General features: G+C 42.7%; 1 protein-coding gene across 1 annotated transcript; it reads right to left on the bottom strand.

Moving 5' to 3' along the window:
• Nucleotides 1-14,628: 14,628 nt before the first annotated feature.
• LOC147957416 (uncharacterized) lies at nt 14,629-20,189 on the bottom strand. The gene is made up of 3 exons (XM_087531688.1): nt 19,506-20,189; nt 18,849-19,148; nt 14,629-14,799 (listed from the first exon to the last, which is right to left on the bottom strand). The coding sequence occupies exons 1-3, from the start codon at nt 20,187-20,189 to the stop codon at nt 14,629-14,631; spliced, it is 1,155 nt and encodes a 384-aa protein (XP_087387814.1).
• Between the last annotated feature and the right edge of the window lie 625 nt (nt 20,190-20,814).

The following is a 20,814-nucleotide window of genomic DNA, read 5'->3' on the forward strand; positions in this document are numbered from 1 at the left end:
GAAGAATCACTCCAAAGTTCCTATCTAGCGAAGAACATACAAAGAAATCGTTTGTAGGGTACGAAACCACCTCGAAGCTATTCTTTCCGATCGATCTATCCAAGAGTTCGTACTAAAATAACACCAAACAATTTCAGATTCATAATACTCAATCCAACACAAAGAACCTCAAAGAGTGCCCCAAGATTTCTACCAAAGAAACAAAAGATGGGAACGTGCAGCAACCCCTATGCATAGATTACCCCAATGTCACCGTGGGAATCAGCAAGTTGAGTGCCAAAACACATATCAAGTGAATCAATATGATACCCCCATTGTCACCACGAGTATTCATATGCAAGACACATATCAAGTGCTCTCAAATCCATAAAAGTATTCAATTCGATAACAACGAAATGTCAAAGGGAAAAACTCAATTCATCACAACAAGATAGAGAGGGCAAAACACCATATGAACCGGTATATTAACAAATCCCACCATACATCAAGATCGTGACATCTCAAGAACACGAGAGAGAGAGAGAGAGATTAAACACATAGCTACTAGTACAAACCCTCAACCCCGAGCGTGGACTACTCCCTCCTCATCATGGTGGCTGCCGGGATGATGAAGATGGCCACGGGTGATGATTCCCCCCTCCAGCAGGGTGTCGGAACGTGGTCTAAATTGGTTTCTCGTGGCTACAGAGGCTTGCGGCGGCAGAACTTCTGATCTAGGGTTACCCCCGAGGGTTTTGGAATATTTGGCAATTTTTAGGGTGAAGAGGGGGTGCAGGAGGCCACCGAGGTGGCCACAACTCACATGGGCACACCTGGGCCCCCAGGCACGCCTTGGTGGGTTGTGCCCCCTCGGGGCACCCCCAGGTGCTGCTCTAGCCCATTGGATGTCTTCTGGTCCATAAAAATCCACAAAAAGTTTCGTGGTGTTTGGACTCCATTTGATATTGATTTCATGGGATGTAAAAAACAAGCAAAAAACAACAACTGGCACTAGGCACTGGGCCAATAGGTTAGTCCCAAAAAATGATATAAAGTTTCTATAAAATGATTGTAAAACATCCAAGAATGATAATACAACAGCATGAATACTTCATAAATTATAGGTACGTTGGAGACTTATCAGTGGGGTGTGGTTGTGATCGTGCCACCTCATCGATCCGTGGGATAAATACGTGGGACTATGTTTTCTCTTTGTCGTCTGCCTTTTTTATTACAGAACGGCAAAGAGTTCTACAAAAATAAATACAGACGACAAAGATCTTTGTCGTATGTATTTATTTTTACAAACAACAAAGATCTTTGCCGTTTGTATTTATTTTTACACACGTCAAAGTGAGCTCTTTGTCGTTTGTATTTTTTTCAGGCGGCAAAGTATATTTTGTCGTTACTTTTTCTTTGCCATCTGCTGATGACGGCAAACCCTTTCTTTGCCATCTGTCCCGACGAAATGCTGATGACAAAGAAAGTACTGACGGCAAATCTCCTATTTCCCCGAGTGGTACTCTCGTGCAATGACAAGTGAATAAACACTCATCTTGAGAATAACACATCTAGCATGGAAAATATTGGCCACCCCCTACCGCTTCATGAACGGTACGAGCACGCAAAAAGGAAATTCATTTTCAAAATTAGAGATGGCACATACAAATTTTCTTAGAATGGCGTGGAAATACCGCATATAGGTAGGTATGGTGGACTCATACGACAAAACTGGGTTTAAAGATTTTGGATGCACAAGTACTATTTCTACTTAGTACAAGTGGATGCTAGCAAATAGATTGAGAAGCAACCTACCAAGAAACGAAAAATCGAATAAGTGAGCATTAAACATAACTAACACCGAGTAATGCACCATAAGTAGGATGTAATTTCATTGCATAACTATTGACTTTCATGCTTGCATAGAGAATCACAAACCTTAACACCAATATTCTTACTAAAGCATAATTACTCACCAACATGACTTACATATCACTATCATCATATCTCAAAACTATTACAAAGAATCAAGTTTATTTTGTCCAGTGATCTTCATGAAACTTTTTTTTGAACCGCAACAGAACATTCCATTACTAAACCTACGCAGCAGAGTCGCTGTCGACCAGCACCGAAACAAAGTCTGGGGCTTGCTCGATCCAGGAAAGATCAGTAGCTCCCGCCCTAAAGCCAAAAGCGGCTAGTTCGTGGGCCACCTTATTACAATCCCTTTTACAACAATTGAAGCTAAAAGACTCGAAGTTTGCACGACATACACTATGCGTATCACGCAGAAGAATGTCAATCGTGGCTTGATCATAATCATTAGAGTTCAGGGCTTGAACGAGGACTTTGGAGTCAGATTCGAGAACTACTCTGTGTAAGCCAAATTCAGCACTCGCCTCTGTTGCCCTCAAACAGGCCATTGCCTGTGCTGCATCGAGCCAGCTTTAGCCGCCAAGAACTGACCCTGATCTGTATGAAAGACACATCCCCAGGCTCCCTGTCCAGTATCCACATAAAAGGCAGCATCAAAGTTAATTTTGACAAAATCAACAGGCGACCGCTGCCACATTTCCATCACTGGATTAGTGCCTTGCTTGGCCTGAACAACTGCCTGACTGAAGTCCTGAATATGTTGAAGGATGGCATAGCAAATGTTATCAATGCTTCTCACTTGTTCCCCTGCATTATCTTTATTTCTTGCCGTCCACTGTTCCCATAGTAGAACTAGTGCCATGTCGCGCTGCTGGCGTTCTAGACTCCAGATATGATCGAGGACCTCCATAGGCCCTGTACATTGCAGCAACCCAAGTCTCACTTCTTCTAAATTCCGTGATCTCCACAGCTGCTTCACCATTTTGCATTTGATGAATAAATGACCGCCATCTTCATCCAAACGACCACAGACCGGACATCTAGTGTCCAGTTCCACCCTCTTACGCTTTATGTTCATACGAAGAGGGAGGCTATTATGTGCAAATCTCCACAGGAAGATGCATACCTTCCCCGGCATTTCCAAGTTCCATAAACGCTTCCATTCCTCCTAACCATTAGCAGAAGTACATGATGGCCCAGCATCAGCCCCCTTACGAGTATCTTTCAGACGTACAGCGAGGTGGTATGCCCCTTTCAAAGTAAACTTTCCTTTCGGATCAAAGTGCCATGCGACCTCGTCCTCCATGTCTGGCCTCACCGAAATGGCCAAAATATCACGCACATCAGATTCAGAGAATAAGTCTCTTAGGAGTTTCTCATCCCAAGACTGACTTATCGGATCAAGAAGTTCACAGACCCGCGTGACTACAACATTCCCTCTGACAGTGGTTGGTTTTCTTGTGTTGTCTCTAGGAATCCATGGGTGTTCCCAAACTTTAATGTTGTCACCAGACCCCCTTGAATATCTATCGCTTTGGGACTAGTTTCATATGTTGCTTTTCATAAGCTCAAACAAATTTAAGTGAAGAACATGAGAATAAAAATTTCTTTCTCTCAAAATAATATAAGAGAAGCATGAGAGAATTTCTTCAAAAATTTACTAACTCTCAAATCAATCTAAGTGAAGCATGAGATCGTTCAAAAAATATTAAAGCACACCGTGCTCAAAAAGATATAAGTGAAGCACTAGAGCGATTCCATAGCTCAAAAATTGAAGTGAAGCACGTAGAGCAATTCTAACAAATCATAGCATAATATTGGCTCTCTCAAATAGGTGTATCCAGCAAGGATAGATGACACAAACTAAAAATAAAAACAAGCAAAGACTCATATAGTACAAGACACTCCAAGAAAAACTCATGATATGTGATGAATAAAAATATAGCTCCAAGTAAAATACCGATGGTCGTTAGAAGAAAGAGGCGATGCCACTCGGGGCATCCCCAAGCTTAGTTACTTGGTTCTCCTTGAATAATAACATGGGGTGCCATGGGGAGTCCCCAAGATTAGGCTCTTCTTACTCCTTATTCCTTCATCCATCGCGATCTCACCCAATACTTGAAAACTTCAATCACACAAAACTCAACAAAACCTTCATGAGATCCATTAGTATAATAAAACAAATCACTACTCTAAGTATTATTGCAAACCCATTCATATTTTTTTGCATTATATCTACTGTATTCTAAATTTACCATGGCTCATACCCTCCAATACAAACCACAGATTCATCAAAATAAGAACAAAATGCAAAGAAAATAGAATCTATCAAAAACAAAACAATCTGTAGCAATCTGAAAACTTCGAATACTTCTGTAACTCCACAAATTCTGAAAACTTAGGAAAACTTAGGAAATTTGTATATCAATCTTGTGTAGAAAATTCAGAATTTTATCACGCTTATGTGTTTTATTAAAATTGTTTTACTGGGCACAAAAGTTTATGTTTTTCAACAAGATCAAATCAACTATCACCCAACATGATCCCAAAGGCTTTGCTTGGCACAAACACTAATTAAAACATGAAAAACACAATCATAAAAGTATAATAATTGTGCAAACACTTAAGAATAGAAAGAAAAGGGAAAAAATAAATTGTATTCATTGGGTTGCCTCCCAACAAGCGCTATCGTTTTATGCCCCTAGCTAAGCATAATGCATAGATCAAGTATTGTCATATTTTGTTCTAGATCCATAGCATGCCCTCATGATTGATTCATGTGGTGGCTTAATTCTTGTTCTAGGGAAGTGTTCCATTCCCTTTCTTAGAGGAATTTGAAATTTAATATTTCCTTCTTTCATATCAATCACGGCACCAATTGTACGTAAAAACGGTCTACCAAGTATGATAGGACAAGACAGATTGCAATCAATATCAAGAACAATAAAACCTATGGGCACATAGTTCCTATTTTCAAGAATAAGAACATCATTAATTCTTCACATAGGCTTTTTAATAGTAGAATCCGCCAAGTGCAAATTAAGAGAACATTCTTAAATATCGGTAAGACCAAGTACATCACATAGAGATTTTGGAATTGTGGAAAAACTAGCACCCAAGTCACACAAGGCAAAACACTCATAATTTTTAATCTTGACTTTGATAGTAGGTTCCAATTCATCATGTAATTTCTGGGAATTGAAATCTCTACTTCCAACTTTTCTTCTAAAGCTTTCATCATGGCATCTACGATATGTTTAGTAAAAGTTTATTTTGTTCATAAGCATGGGGTGAATTTATCATGGATTGCAACAAAGAAATACAATAAATCAAAGAACAATTATCATAATTAAAGTCTTTGTAATCCAAAAGAGTGGGAACATCACTAGTTAAAGTTTTGACCTCTCTAAACCCACTTTTATCAAATTTCTCAACAAGATTTTCACCCTCCGAATTATCGGGACGCCTTCTAGCTAAAGTTGACTCTTCTTCAGTCCCTTTTTCATCAATCTTAATTTTACTAAACAAGGAATCAATAGAAGAAACACCAATCACTTTAAGATTTCATCATTTTTATGATAGCAATCACCAGAAAACGCTCATTCTAAAAATTCTCTTTTAGCTCTAAGCATAGCGGTTCTTTTATTACTTTCATCCATAGAAACATATAAAGCCTTAATAGATTCATCAAGCAGATCTCCAAGAGACCATTGTATTGAGAATCAAAAGAGAGAGAGGAAGCCATCTAGCTACTAACTATGGACCCTTAGGTCTACAATGAAGTACTCAGGCATCATCGGAGAGGCGCCAATGAGGATGATGAACCCCTCTGTGATGGTGTCTAGATTGGATCTGGTGATTCTGGAACTTGCGGCGGCTGGAATTGTGTTTCATCGACTCCCCTAGGGTTTTTGGATTTTTGGGGTATTTATAGAGCAAATAGGCGGTGCGGTAGGCGGTTGAGGTGGGCACAACCCACCAGGGCGCGTCTGGGCCCCCAGGCTCGCCCAGGAGGATTGTGCTCCCCTCGGAGCCCCCCTCTGGTACTTCTTTGGCCCAACAGGTATCTTCTGGTCCAGAAAAAATCTCCAAAAAGTTTTGCTGCATTTGGACTCCATTTGGTATTGATTTTCTGCGAAGTAAAAAACAAGCAAAAAATAGCAACTGGTACGGGGCACTATGTCAATAGGTTAGTCCCAAAAAATTATATAAAGTTTCTATAAAATGATTTTAAAATATCCAAGAATGATAATATAACAGCATGGAACAATCAAAAATTATAGATACGTTGGAGACATATTAACTAGTAACTTTTACTGACAACTTCCTTGGAGTACTGGAAATATCTGGTTGTTTACATACCGTGCAATACAAGTGTGGTCGAATCATATTTCGCTCATCAGTATTTCAGGATACTGACTCCTTCCATGTGACATTCACACCAAACTCTTCTTGACATTTTTCATACTAAACTACTTTATTGTTCTGTCAATATGCATTTTGGCTATGTCCGGTTATATACTATTACCTCCATAGATCATTATGTCTAATACCAAGACTATTCATTGCCTAAGTATTTTACTGAAAAACTAGTTTCAGTAAAGTCTTAATCTGTGTCGAGAAATTTACATAACTTGCAATCAACAATATGTCATGCACATATAGTGTTTAGAAATATTATCATGCTCCCACTTACTTTCTTGTAAATACAAGCATCTTCGCTTTACTCGATGAAATCAATTTATTTGACCATTTCATCAGTACGAAGATTCCAACTCCACTATGCTTACTTTAGATCATTATAGGATCTCTTGAAGTTTGCATACTTACTAGCATCCTCTGGATCGACAAAATTACCTTGGATCGTATCAAATATGCAACCTTGGTTGTATTTACATCTCATGGGAATCATTTTGGCATCCATATATTTTATCTCATAATTGAAATATTTAATAATTGCTAGTTTAACCCGAACTTGCTATTATGAGACAATCTCGTCATAGTCAATTCTCTGATCTTGTCATAAACTATTTGCAACAAGTCAAGCATTATGAAACATTTTTATCTTTGTCAATTTATAGATCCATCACTACACTTTAGACTTCAAGTCTTTCAGAGGGTCTATCAAGTTCTAAACTTGAATTATATGTATGGATACTATCTCGGATTATTTTGGTGTATAGCTAATTCTGGAGTCAGGGCCCATCAACGCTTCTCTGTGTATTATAGGTTCATTGTTTGTTTCAACAATATTTCATCTGCATACCCTAAAGGTCTGTACAAATTTTCCAACCTATATAGTTCAGCTGCATGTACGGATTTTCCAACCTATATCCTATGTAGGGGCTTCTATATCAGTCGTGGTAAGAAATTTTAGAACCACTTCTAGAATTTCTTTTCTTTGACTTGGTCACGAAGATTCTATAATCTCGTCGAATTGCACTGTCCTCCCACTCACTCTTTTGCAGAAAACATTTTTTTCAAAATTTCTGCACTCTCTAGCAAAACACTTTGCCTTGGCATAGTGATAGAGGAATACCCACTATTTGGGATAACCTACAAAGTAGCACTTATTTCAAAAAAATTGATTGCACTCTTTTCAGTGTAAAAAGCCATAGTCTCTAAAGCATCACACTAAAAGTATATTGGCGGAACAATCAATGTCATGTCTGATCTCACCATGTCATACATAGCTTTATTACATCTACTCAAAATAGTCTACTCTTAGATGTGTTTCTAGGAGGTGCAAGCTATAAAATTCTTTAATAGCTCATCAGGCAATTGCTAATTTTGTAACTCAAATATTCTTTTCTACAATTGAATTGTAGAAACGCAATTTTCTTGTTACAATAATTTCTACTTCATTCTGAAAATATTTTTGAAACATTTCAAAAGATCCAGATTTATGTCTCAGTTAGTAAATATAAATATCTACTTGAGTGATCATTGAAGATAGATAAATCAACTTCTTGAAACAACACTTATTGGACTATATACATCAATATGCATATTTCAATTATTTTTGTTGCTCGCTCTTTATGGCCCATGAACGGTATTTTAGTTTACTTCACTATTTGGACGAAAGTTGCAAGTGTCAGATGATTCATAATCATACGACTCCAAAATCCATCACTACAGAATCTCTCCATTCTTGTTTCTCCAATGTGACTAAATGCAGCGCCACACACATATGTGGTATTTTTCTCTACTCTTATAAAAGACAGAGTTGGTGATGATGGTGTGCATGACATCCTACAATATAGGCCGTCTGATCTATATCTGACAGATAGGAAGGAAACTATGGCAATTTTGCAAAAAGATACCCGCACCACTCTTTACATTTGTAGATAAGGCCTTCCCTCGTTCATCCTTATCTCCCAGAAGATAAACTACTCATACAAATGCATCTTGATGTTCCATGCACCGCACGGGCATCTTGCTAGTAGTCTTGTGACATTTAGCGTCAGTGTTATGGATGTTCAATCTTATCATCAATATTCATAACTTACATCCTATTCCCAATCGGAGTATGTCCTATCATTCATAAAATCGAACAACTATTGTTATCTCGTGAACAACCTCCTTGCAACTTCTATGCAATGGGCTAGAGTGTACAAAAACTCTAAAATGAATTTATGATAATAAATATAGAGGAAATACACTGATGTAAGTATTGTAACCTTTTACAATCCATCAAATATTTTAACCTTATTATTTGTTGGTCATTTAGGCTGTACGAAGTTTCTTCAATCGATTCACGATAATATGCAATTGAGTCGGTATCCTTGTGATCGACCTTTTAATCACAATACCAAAGAATTAGTGATCAACAAATTGATCATATTTCCCAAGAACTACACTTTACTTGACCAAACATTTCTACATCTCAGAACTCGTATGCCATTCATACCTGAGCCGGACATTCCTGTCCTCTTTTCTTTCTGCCTTTTAAATTTATGGTTTTACTTTAATATTTCTCTCACTCTCAAAAGAAACGTCAACTTTAAGAGTAGCGTGAGCCCTGAACTTCCCTAGGCGTCTAAACCTCATTACATCGTTCGGTTTTGTTCTTTCTCTATGAGTTCTCACTGTCAACATATGACTAGTGTTCTTTTGGATCTTATGCATTTCGGTCTTAAACATAGTTGAATGCTTCACTAGAACTTTCAAACAAAACACTTCTTTAGATATTGCATATCTTTTGGTCTTTGTTTGTTTATGAAAACAATTTTTCAGTTCCAAGAATATCATATAACTATCCCAAACATTTTAAAGTTTGGGTTTCTCGAAAGCAAGTAGATCGTAACACAATTCTAGCTTTTGGATCGAAGGACGTGAGTCTCATCATCCATAGCATCAGCAAGAGAGTATTGTAAATATGCAGTAGGACAAAATCCTTGTTGGCACTTTTAGAGGATGGTCCTCTCAAACATAATGTTTTAACCAGATAAATAACAGTCAATCAATTTCAACAACAAAGGTGGAACTGTGAGCCATAATCCTACAACTATAATGTAAACTACACATAGACATTGTTCATAATTAATTTGCACTAGTTATTAAACTTAATTAATACATAATAGTGCTCTCACTCAAACCAATATCTCTCATAATTGATAGTGAGTGATTCAAGATCCCGTCTAGTTCTTAGTCATTGATGTGGACATCACTGATGACGAGAATTTTGACCGGTGCGCATACTTTTGCTGATCATATCTCCATATGACTCTTGTTCATCTTTTGATGCTTCGTCCTCTGAGCTCAGAACGATTCTGCTCGAACTTCAATACAAGTGAGTGCTATCTGCAAGCATGTTCTGACCATCCTCGTCTTACACCTCACATCCCTTTTATACTCATGTGTACATGACCCACTCTGAAATGCTACGTGTTATAGACGGTTTCAACACTGGGGAGAGCACATTTTAACTTGATATTTACTGTGAGAGATCAGCCTAATAATTGAATACAACGCAATCAAATGGTGCAAACAACAAAGGGATAAACATCTCAGGCAATTCATAATAGCATGATATGGTATAGCCCTGGACACTAGGGGTTCTCCATGATCGCCTTCAATCTCTAGTTGAAGCGACATGACAGCCAATATTTTGTTGCCATGGCAACCGTTTCAAAAATGTTGCCGTGGCAGGAATCTTAGAAAATGTTGTCCTTGTGGCCGTTTCAGAAAATGTTGCCATGGCACCAAAATCTGAAATTCCGCCGTGGCACGAAATTATAGCTCCTCATCCCGCGCCTGGGTACACCTTCTCCTCGTTGGGGTCCTCCGTGTATGTCTTGCCACCATTTATCTCTATGATATTAACATTAAGGTGTCAATCTCGTGACTCCAGCGATCATGTCATGACGCGCGGGTCACTTAACATTACAATATACTACAAGGGATGCAGTCGAGCAAACAACAAGAAAAGGTTAAAAAATGATGTCTGTAGCAGGACCCTGTTTAAGCATGATCTTGTAGAATGCTATTTACAGACGAATATCCAGCCCACATGATGTAAGCCGATTTCTTCACTAAGTGCAACACTCGGCAAGAGGTTGCCGAGTATATTTGGAGCTTTGCAGAGTATTTTTGATATTATTATTTTTTCGGGTATAGTATTTTTTGATAGTTGACATGCATATAATATTTTTCTGTAGTGTAATCATATATGTGAATAAAGCTAGAAATGTCCAAGGTATTTCCATCATCTTGGTAATCTATGTAAATTATCATTCAAAACATGACTGAAGTTTTAAAATAGAGAAGGATTGGTTGTCTTAATAAACGCTTCGAAGTTCGAACTCTCCAAACCATTTATTTACCGGCTTAATTTGCTTGTTTCAGGCCAGCACCTCCTCGAGCACCATGTGGCCGTGGACAAGCATATTTTGCTCGAGGAGTGTAGGTGGCAATCAGGAAATTCGTCGATTCCAGTGGTGAATATAACAAGAAGTCAGGCTGCACGTAAATTGCCACTTGAAGCACTTATGTCCATCAATTTCAATATTTATTATGTTGTAAAAATGAACTGATTTGTATAAGGGTGGTTAGCCTTTTTAATTATGGTGCAGTCTAACCATGTGTGGCTGAATTATTCAAGCTTATTAGATCTGGACTCGGGCTTTTCTTAATGCCCATGTTATTTGTTCCATCTTGCTCACGCAATAATTTCACAAATCAGTGATTCCTATGAGATCCGGCCATCCCGGACACTATGTCAACAAGTAAGAAAAGAAAAAACAAATCAGGCTGCAAATACACTGCGCCTTCATGCACTTGGTTCGACCAAATCGATTCTTTATTCTGATTTACAGTGAAATGATTCGTCTCTGACAGGTTAGACTTCTTAATTATAATTCAGTCTAACCTTGTCGGAATTGCATCTTTTTAAATCTGAACATCGACTCAGACTCACACATCAATAACTGCACGCATTAATTTTTCAATCGAGATTCGAGACACTTGCAATGACTTAGGCTAGTTATAGTGAGGTGTAAATTAAATTAGCGTCTGCATATGAGAAAATACAAAGGAGAACCTGATACCAGCGCACCCTATATGCAAAAAAAAATAGTAGCTAAAAAAGTTCAAAAAAATCTGAATCTTTTTTGATATCAAACATGATTAAATATTCTGATATAAATTGAAATGATTCGTTTACGGGTGATTAGACTTTGTAATTATTATGTGATCTAACATTGATGAATCGAATCTTTCAGACCTAGGTGCTACTCCTCCACTTGCATGTTTATTAAGCTGAGAGTAGTTTTATCACTTTGCAACCTTTTTATCTGGGTCCAACCGCCCGAAGACCAAACCCCGTGGGCTGCTATCTCCGGCTGGCGGCTACAATGGTAGATAGCAAATTAAATGATGCTGCACGTGCCCGCTGCCCGCCAAATGCGGCGGTGGTGGAGCCGGCCCACGACGATGTCGGCTTGGGTTTCGATCCCTCCGGCACTGGTCCGATTGAACACTGGCTCTTTTGGCGTCTGTCCCCTCCTCAGCAGCTTCTTGCATCTCTAAGGCCAGCTTCACGCTTGTCCGGGTGCGTCCATTTGAGGTAGAACATACGAATAGCAATGTCCAACGCGCGACTTTAAACGGACAAATATTCGGATTTCGTCCGTTTTCGATCTATTCCCGGTCCAAACTTGCGCCGAGTTTGAGGTGAAACGGACATCACGCAGACGGGCTTGCCGCACGCCCTTATCCTTCCGTGGCCCGCCAGTCGGGGATACTAGTAGTCCCTTCGCTTTCAACGCCTCCACCCCCTCTTCCTGCCCCACCTCCCGCCGACGCTATTCTCCGGCCGCCTCCTCACTGTGCAAGCCACGGCCGTCCATACCAAACCACGTCTCGACATGGCCGCCAACACGCCCCGCGCTTTCGCCGTAGTTTTGGCCGTCGATCGGAGGAGGTTTGGCCGTCGCCGTCGTAGCCGGTGGCAGAGGGGATACGACCGCCAGCGACGTACCACGGCGGCCGCGGCAGCTTCCGACGAGAGCTCCAGAGCGGCCAGTAGTCGGCCGCCAACCATCCCTGCTGCGTCGATGTGATCATTGCGGCCTCTTTGCCACCACGACCGCAAGGTGTTCGACACTTTGCCCACAAAGATATGGACAGTGGAGATGAGTTTTTCTTCCACCACTTCATTTGTTCATGGGACGATTCGTCGTCGGATGATGAAGATATTGTGGTGGCTGCACTGGTTGTTCACGACCACATTCAACGGCAGCTTCCTCGGTACAGGGGGTCACTCCCTGGCCGTGCTCCCAACCTGAACCGCAACAGGGAGAGAGGCCACGCCCTACTATATGTCGATTACTTTGTCAACACCCCGCTCTTCAAGCCGGATAAATTATGTCGCCATTTTCAAATGACAAGGCATGTGTTCAATCGTATCTGAGAGAGAGTGGTTGCTCAGGACCCATACTTCGAGTGCAAGATGGATGCCCTTGACAAGCTTTTTGAATTGTTTGGGTTGCTTACCACATGTTTCATGTGGTGCCCTTGACAAGCTTGGATTCTCCTCTTACCAGAAATGCATCGCGGCCATCTGCATGCTTGCATATGGAATTCCAGGCGATCTGGTGGATGAGTATGTGCGTATGAGTGAGACAACATGTCTGATGTCAATGTACAAGTTCTGTCAGGCTGTGATCGAGGTGTTTGGCTCGGAGTACTTGAGGCAGCCAAGTGCCGCTGATACAAAGAGATTGTTGGCGACCAACGCAGCTAGAGGCTTTCCAGGCATGCTTGGCAGCATAGATTGTATGCACTGGGAGTGGAAGAACTGTCCATTTGTTTGGCAGGGCCAGTACAAGGGGCATGTCAAAGCGTGCATTGTCATATTAGAAGCGGTGGCTTCGCCGGATCTTTGGATATGGCATTATTTCTTCGGCATGGCAGGTTTTCACAATGATATCAACGTGTTGCAGCGTTCTCCAGTCTTCGCAAGGCTTGTAGAAGGCCACTCCTCACCTGTCAACTTTGAGATCAATGGCCACCAGTACAACAAGGGATACTATCTAGCTGATGGTATATATCCTCAGCGGTCAACTTTTGTGAAGACAACCTCGAAACCCCAAGGTGAGAAGAGAAAGAGATTTTCCAAAATGCAAGAGAGTGCTAGAAAGGATGTGGAACATGCTTTTGTTGTGCTTCAATCCCGATGGGGTACCGTTCGAAACCATGCACTGTCATGGGATGAAACGAAGCTTTGGGCGGTGATGACTGCTTGTGTGATCATGCACAACATGATCATCGAGGATGAGCGTGATGAGAGTATCTTCGACCAAGGATTTGATTATCAAGGTGAAAATATTGAGCCCCTGCACCAAGAACCGGCCATATTTGAACAGTTTGTCCAATTTCACCGTGAGCTGCGTGGTTGGGACACTCATTTGGATTTTCAAAATGACTTGGTTAAGCACGTGTGGGATCACCTTGGCAACCAATAGATGTATTGGTTCATTTTATGTTCAGTCAAGGCAATTTTGATTTGGTTGTAAAACTATTTTATTAAAAACAATTTCAATTAGCTTGTAAAACTATTTTTATTTTCAGACAAATATTTGGACGTGCAAACTAGTTTTGATATGAAAATATGAGCATTTTGGCCCTGGCGGACAGGATGGGGCAAACGGATGCGGCCGCGCGTTGGCCACACGGCCACCGCATCCCAGGATAGGCCCGGACACGAACACATTGCCCTACCTAAAGGTACAAAATCCGGCCAAATCGGATGTCCGTTTGGGGTCGCGCGGTGGAGTTGGCCTAACCCTGCCCCATAAATCCTCTTCCGCATCTGTATGTGGACTGGATTGCGAGTCTGTCGATATGGATGCAGGAGGCGGTCATCCAATATTGTTTGCACACATTTCAAACTGCATTTCAATAGACCAGGCAAAATTTATGCAAACATGGCAGATTTACATATAAATTGAAGCACATTCGTTATAATTCAGATATTTTTCATATAAATCAGACAAAATTCATTATATTTTGGACAATTATTTAACTAAACCCTATTCTAAACCTAATCTAAATGATCGCCGGCGCCCATCCTCATGCTCGACATGAGCCCCGAGAACTGAAACTCCGGTTGTTGCCTTTGCCTTCTCCAGTTCCGCCTCGGCGCTCTCTAGCTCTCCGTCCGCAGCCTCCACCACCGAAGCCTGAGCGGCTAATCGGCCGAGTAAGCCCGCCAAGCTTGGCTTTAGCATAGGGAAAGAGCGGTGGCCTTCTTGGGACCCAAGCAGCGGTGACCTACCATGCACTACTCTTTCTTGCTGCGGTGGAGCCCGCAGATGTGACGGCTTTGTGGTCATGGCGGCGGGGTGCGGCCTTGGCAGAGTCGAGGATGTCATTGTCGTCGCTCTTGCCGAACACCTCATCCGCCACCTTGTCCGCCTCCTTATAGGCGGCATGTAGCTCCACCTGATAATGGCGGTACCGCTAGTGGTCACGACAGATGTCGCAGGCCGAGCGGTAGGACTCGAGCAGCGACGCCTTCTCCGCCATGTCTGCGTCCGACGCGATGGCCATGCAGGCGGCGAGTTGCTCCTCTGCTTGCCGGTGCTCGTTGAGGAGACAAAGGTTTTAGGCCTGGTCGGCCTGTGCCTCCAGAACTTGGCCTCCCGCTCCTCCCGCGCCATGTCCATATAGTGGGAACGTGCCTCATCGATGGTGATACCGGCATGCACCGGCGAGGAGGGTAGCGCGCGTTCGTCCTCAGCCGTGTCCTACATTGGGACGTCGCGACGTTCGTCTGCCTGCCGTCCTGCTAGCCGGTAGCAATGGCGGCTATCTCCTTCTTCTGCTCGGACGAGAGTCCGTCCCAGAGGGTTTTGAAGCACTAGGAGGACATGGTGGGCGTGGTGCAGTGAGGAGGAAGGGACCAGAGAAGAATGATTGCAGCTATGACCGGGGTTGTAGTTTTTATAGCGGGTGGATGGCAATGATGGGCGGCAGACAGATGGACGGGTGGCGCCAGAGTAGATTTCTCGGCAACCACATGCATTAATGTAGGGCGATGGACGGCCATGGTGTCGTTTGAGCGCAGAGTAGTCGTGTGCATCGGAAAGCGGCATGGGCGGCGCTCTCCCAGCTGGCACGCTACTTCAATGTCGGCGGCAATGAAAGGTCGCGTCCGCTCTGGTCGGGCATGAATGTGGTACTGCCGCTCTGGAGCGGCGTTGGCTGTTTTCGACGCGAAGCACGCGCAAGCGAGGGAGGGGGTTGGACCAGTGCAGTCAAAATCAAATGTAGCAGCGGTCCGGACGCACGCAAACACCCCCTCCCCCACTTTATCTCTGTTTTGCGGGAAAAGGTTCGTCCAGATTGCCGAGCAAACTGATACATGTCCATGTTGGATGGCAAAAGTAGTCCGGACCACACGTTCCGAACATATGCCGGTGGGGTCCGCGTTGGAGATGCCCTAAGAGCATGGTTAATAGTATAGCCAACAATCGGCTATATAAAGTTGTCACATCATCTATAGCCAACCTAATAGCCAACATGTATAATAGCTAGTTACTAATTAGTATTATTTCATTAATGTATGGCCCACCATACATCTCACATTGTTTCTTGAAGCACGTGCTGTGGCCGGCTATTAATCTCCAGTCCGCCTTCCTTCTCTTTCTTTTTCTCTGTCATCCAACTCAGCAAACATATAATATTTTAATCCTTACATCCTGCTGACTGTACCTTATTATACTTGCTCTAATAATACAGCCAACGGTCGGCTATAAGAAGTTGCCATGTCATCTAGAGCCAACCACATAGCCGGCATGTACAATAATAAACTTTAGATGTCTACTACTTTATTAGAAGTTTTTTTTTGACCGCAAATAAGACTTTATTTCTCAAATAATAGACATGTCGTTTACAATGAGATTGGAAATAAAGTCAGGGATCACGTCCCAAAACCCAGAAACCCTTTTCATGAAAGAGTTCTTTGCTAGTTCATCCGCCACTTGGTTAGCTTCTCTATAGCAATGATTGAATGATACTGACACGAAGTCTGTCATTAGTTGCTTACACTCCATGATGATAGCTATATCCGGCCCCATATAATCATAGATTTGGTTCATTGAGTCCACCACAAATGAAGAATCTGACTCCAGAACAACAGTGCTGCACCCAATATTGGCTGCTAGGTAGAGACCATTCCTGATCGCCATTAGTTCAGCGCTGTCCACCCCTGTTACTACTAGAAAGAACCAATTTGCTGCCGCTATAAAATCTCCTCGATCATCCCGGGCCACAGCCCCACTCGCTCCCGAGAGTGTTTCATATTGGAACGCGGCATCAACATTAATCTTCACTATCCCCCGGTTTGGCTTCTTCCAAATATGATCAACTGTCCTTGATGTGCCCTTGGGAGACACTGATCGCAAGTAATTCGTTGTCAGAACTCTAATCACTAGAGCCGTTCTCGACGAATCTTGGACCTCAATACCTTTGGCGATCTGCCGTCGCTGCCACCAAATGTACCAGGCCGCCACTAGTGCAAGTTCTGCCCTTGGTAGTTCATGGTCATTACCCTGAAGCTTCGACAAGATTTCCATTGTGATAAAACCTAATCTGTCCTCAGCCATCACCTCTTGCACACTTTGCGCCAAGCCAAGTTGTTCCCAAACCGATCTTGCTCGTGGGCAGTTAAACGGGCAGTGTTGTATATCTTCTACTCCAACTGAGCAGACTGGGCATTGTCCCGTGCATGGGATATGGCGATTTGCCAATACACCAAAGCAAGGTAGGGAACCGTGCAGGACTTTCCAACCAAAGTGTTTTATCTTCCCAGGAACCTTCAAATTCCACATATCCTTCCACACCGAGTTGATATATTCTGAGCCTTGCCCATCCCCTCGCCGCCACCGCGAACCATATTGATGCTCAAATTCTCTATGATAGGCCGATCGTACGGAGAATGTACCCGACCGTGTGTAATTCCATGCTACAAAATCTTCTATCATGTGGGGGTTTAGCTGGATCTGTAGTATTCTATGGACGTCGACCGGTGAAAATATATCCCGGATTAGTTCTTCGTCCCATTGCCCCATATGTGGATTTACTAACTCCTCAACCTTTGATAGCATAGTTGCACCTCTTAGTGTAATCAGTTTTCTAGTAACACTAGATGGTATCCAGGGGTCACTCCAAATATCAATATTAGCTCCAGATCCAACACGCCAAATGCAACCTCGTTTGAAAGGTCTGAATGCCAGCCACAATGCTCTGCCAAGTGTAAGAAGAGCCCTTCTTGGGTCCCGCCCTCAAAATGTCACCGTCCGGGTAATACTTTGCCTTCAGAACTTGAGCACATAAAGAATTCGGGTTCTGGATTAGTCGCCAGCACTGTTTTGCTAGTAAAGCAAGATTAAAACTGTGCAAGTCTCTAAACCCTAATCCCCCTTCCTTCTTCGGTATGCATAACCTCCACCAGGCAAACCAATGCATTTTCTTCTTCTCTTAATCATCTCCCCACCAAAAACCAGCGATTTCATCAGTAATAGATTTGCAGATTCCTTTTGGAAGTTTAAAAACTGACATTGCATAGGAAGGAATCGCTTGGGCAACCGATTTTACCAATTCTCTTTACCTTGCATCGAGAGTGTTTTCTCTTTCCACCCCTTTAGCCTCTGACAAACTCTATCAATCAAGTGTTGAAAGCAATCGCTTCTGTCCACCCCGACCATAGTCGGTAAGCCCAAATACGTATCAGATAAAGCTTCTGTCATGATGTTCAATTCTCTGCAAATATTTTCCCTGACTTGAACATTTGTATTCGGACTGAAATATATACTTGACTTTGTATTACTGATCACCTGCCCTGAACTAGAGCAATATGTCTCCAAAACTCTTTTTAAAGTATCTGCATTATGGGTATCCGCCTTCATAAGAATCAGAGAGTCGTCTGCAAATAGCAAGTGTGAGATTGAGGGGGCATTCCTGCACACTCGCACACCCTCTAGTTCTCCTATTTCCTGTTCATGAGCAAGCAGACTTGAGAGACCTTCAGAACATAATAAAAATAAATAAGGTGATATAGGGTCACCTTGCCTCAAGCCTCTTGTAGGAGAAAACTCATCAGTTTCGGTGTTATTAAATCTGACTCTATAGGTTACTGAGGACACACACTCCATGATGAGTTCTACCCATTGCGCATGAAACCCCATCTGCAGCATTATCTTCTCCAAAAAACCCCATTCAACACGGTCATAAGCTTTATTCATATCCAACTTTACCACACAGAGCCCATTTGATCCATGCATTTTTTTCTTGATTGCATGAAAACATTCATAAGCTACCAACACGTTATCAGTGATTAACCTTCCCGGTACGAAGGCACTTTATGTTGTTGAAATAATGTCAGGGAGAATCCTCTTAAGTCTATTTGCAATCATTTTTGAAATAATTTTATAGACCACGTTACACAAGCTTATTGGTCTGTACTGTGTTATCACCTCGGGGGAATTTACCTTAGGTATGAGAGTCACAGTCGTTGAGTTCCAACCTGTAGGGATTTTCCTATCCCATATAGCTTTCAGCACCTCATCTGTTAGCTCCTCTCCCACAATGTGCCAGAATCTTTTAAAGAAAATAGCGTGAAGTCCATCTGGGCCCGGGGCCTTCAGGTCACCTATTTGGAACAAAGCCTTGCGAACCTCCTCCCTGGTATACTCAGCCAAAAGCATATTATTCATATCATTTGTCACCACAGGTTTTATAGAATTTAGCAAGCCCTGATCTACCTCCCCCATATCTGATGTAAATAGACCCTGAAAGTAATCACGAATCAACGGCTTCAAGTTGTCGTTTCCTTCTACCCAATTATTACTATTGCTTCTCAACTTTTTAATTAAATTCTTCCGTCGACGTGCCGAGGCAGATTGATGGAAGTAAGCAGTATTACGGTCTCCTCGCCGGAGCCAGCTAACCTTGCCTCTCTGCATCCAATATACTTCATCTTGCTCAAGCAAATTTTCTATAAATAGAGACAACTCCTTCTGCTGTATACGAACGTCAGGAGTCGGGATTGCCCTTGAGAGCGATTCGAGCTCTCTCTATGCCTTCCTGAGTCTTGAGCGGGGCTCCTTTAGCACCCTTCGGTCCCAGGCATGCATATCCTGATGCACCGCAGAAAGTTTAGCACCCACTCCCGGTCCAATGTTACGGGCGGCAGCCTTTTGCCACGCCGTTTTAACAATCTCTTCCACAGTCTCCTCAGCTAGCCACCTTGCCTCAAATTTTCTTCCGTAGGATGGTGCATGTTCTGCCACTCCAACAAGGTGGTTAGTGTCCAAACATATCGGCCTGTGGTCTGATTTACCTAGCTCCAAGTTGCACAGGCCTGCCCACGGGTGTAGCCTCATCCATTCTGCATTTGACACTGCCCGATCTAGTCTTTCTCGCAGTCCTCCACGGAACCACGTGAAAACATCACCCTCATACCCCAAGTCTTCTAGCGCGCAATCAGACAAGGCGTCCTGAAAGGCTTTAAGATGAGATTGTTGTCGAGGAGCACCTCCGTCCTTCTCTGAGGAGAGAAGGATCTCATTAAAATCACCGATCACAACCCGTGGTAACCTGGATTGGGCGTGTAGATCTCGAAGTAATTGGTACGTGCGAGTCTTGTTATCCCAGCTTGGTTCGCCATAAATCCCAGTTAACCTCCACTCATCCCCATTATCCTCTTCAACAGAAACATCAATGAAATCTAGGGTGGCAGCCTGGGAGTAGATCCTTACCTCCTTCTTCCAGACTAAAAGCAAGCCACCCTTTCTTCCATCTACACTAGGGACCGTAATTCTATGGTCCATCCGCAGCCTTTTCATCAGAACCTCTGCCCTAGCATCATCCAAATGCGTCTCGGACAAGAAAAACGCATCGGGTTCATGTCGCCTCTGTATATCCAGAAGCGAGCGAACTGTCGGGGCCCCCAAGATGCCCCGACAGTTCCAACTGATTATTTTCATTGGTCCCGGCGAACACCCTCTAGGGGTGTCGCCGATATACTGGTTGTAGCTGTCTCTTCCTGATGATCTACTCTCCTTCGCTTAGGATCGTGAATCTTCTGTGGGGTGCTCATCGTGCTCTTATCAATAGTCTCACTTCCATTGCCTTCCGGCAATTGCACCTTGTCATTGACAAAACCCGGTGGTGGGGGGGCACCAGGAAGCCAAGATGTGCCACCATTTGGACTATTAACTTTGCCATCCTGTCCTATTAACCTCTTCCGAGCACTGGGTATAACAGCCCCTTGATTTGAGTCCATCTCCATATCTCTGTCCTCATTCAGATTCTGCTCTCGTGGGTTTCTATCCCTTCTGTCAAAGCCCCTCCCATCTCCTGCAGTCCTTTCCTCTCTGCGTGACCCCCTGCCTCAGCCATTGGGGGCATCAAAGTTAACAAGTAACCATTCTCCCCATTCACATTCTTCAGGCC

This window comes from Triticum urartu, chromosome 7A (assembly GCF_056163025.1).
Source record: "Triticum urartu cultivar PI428250 chromosome 7A, HENAU_Tu73, whole genome shotgun sequence".
Taxonomy (NCBI): Eukaryota; Viridiplantae; Streptophyta; class Magnoliopsida; order Poales; family Poaceae; genus Triticum; species Triticum urartu.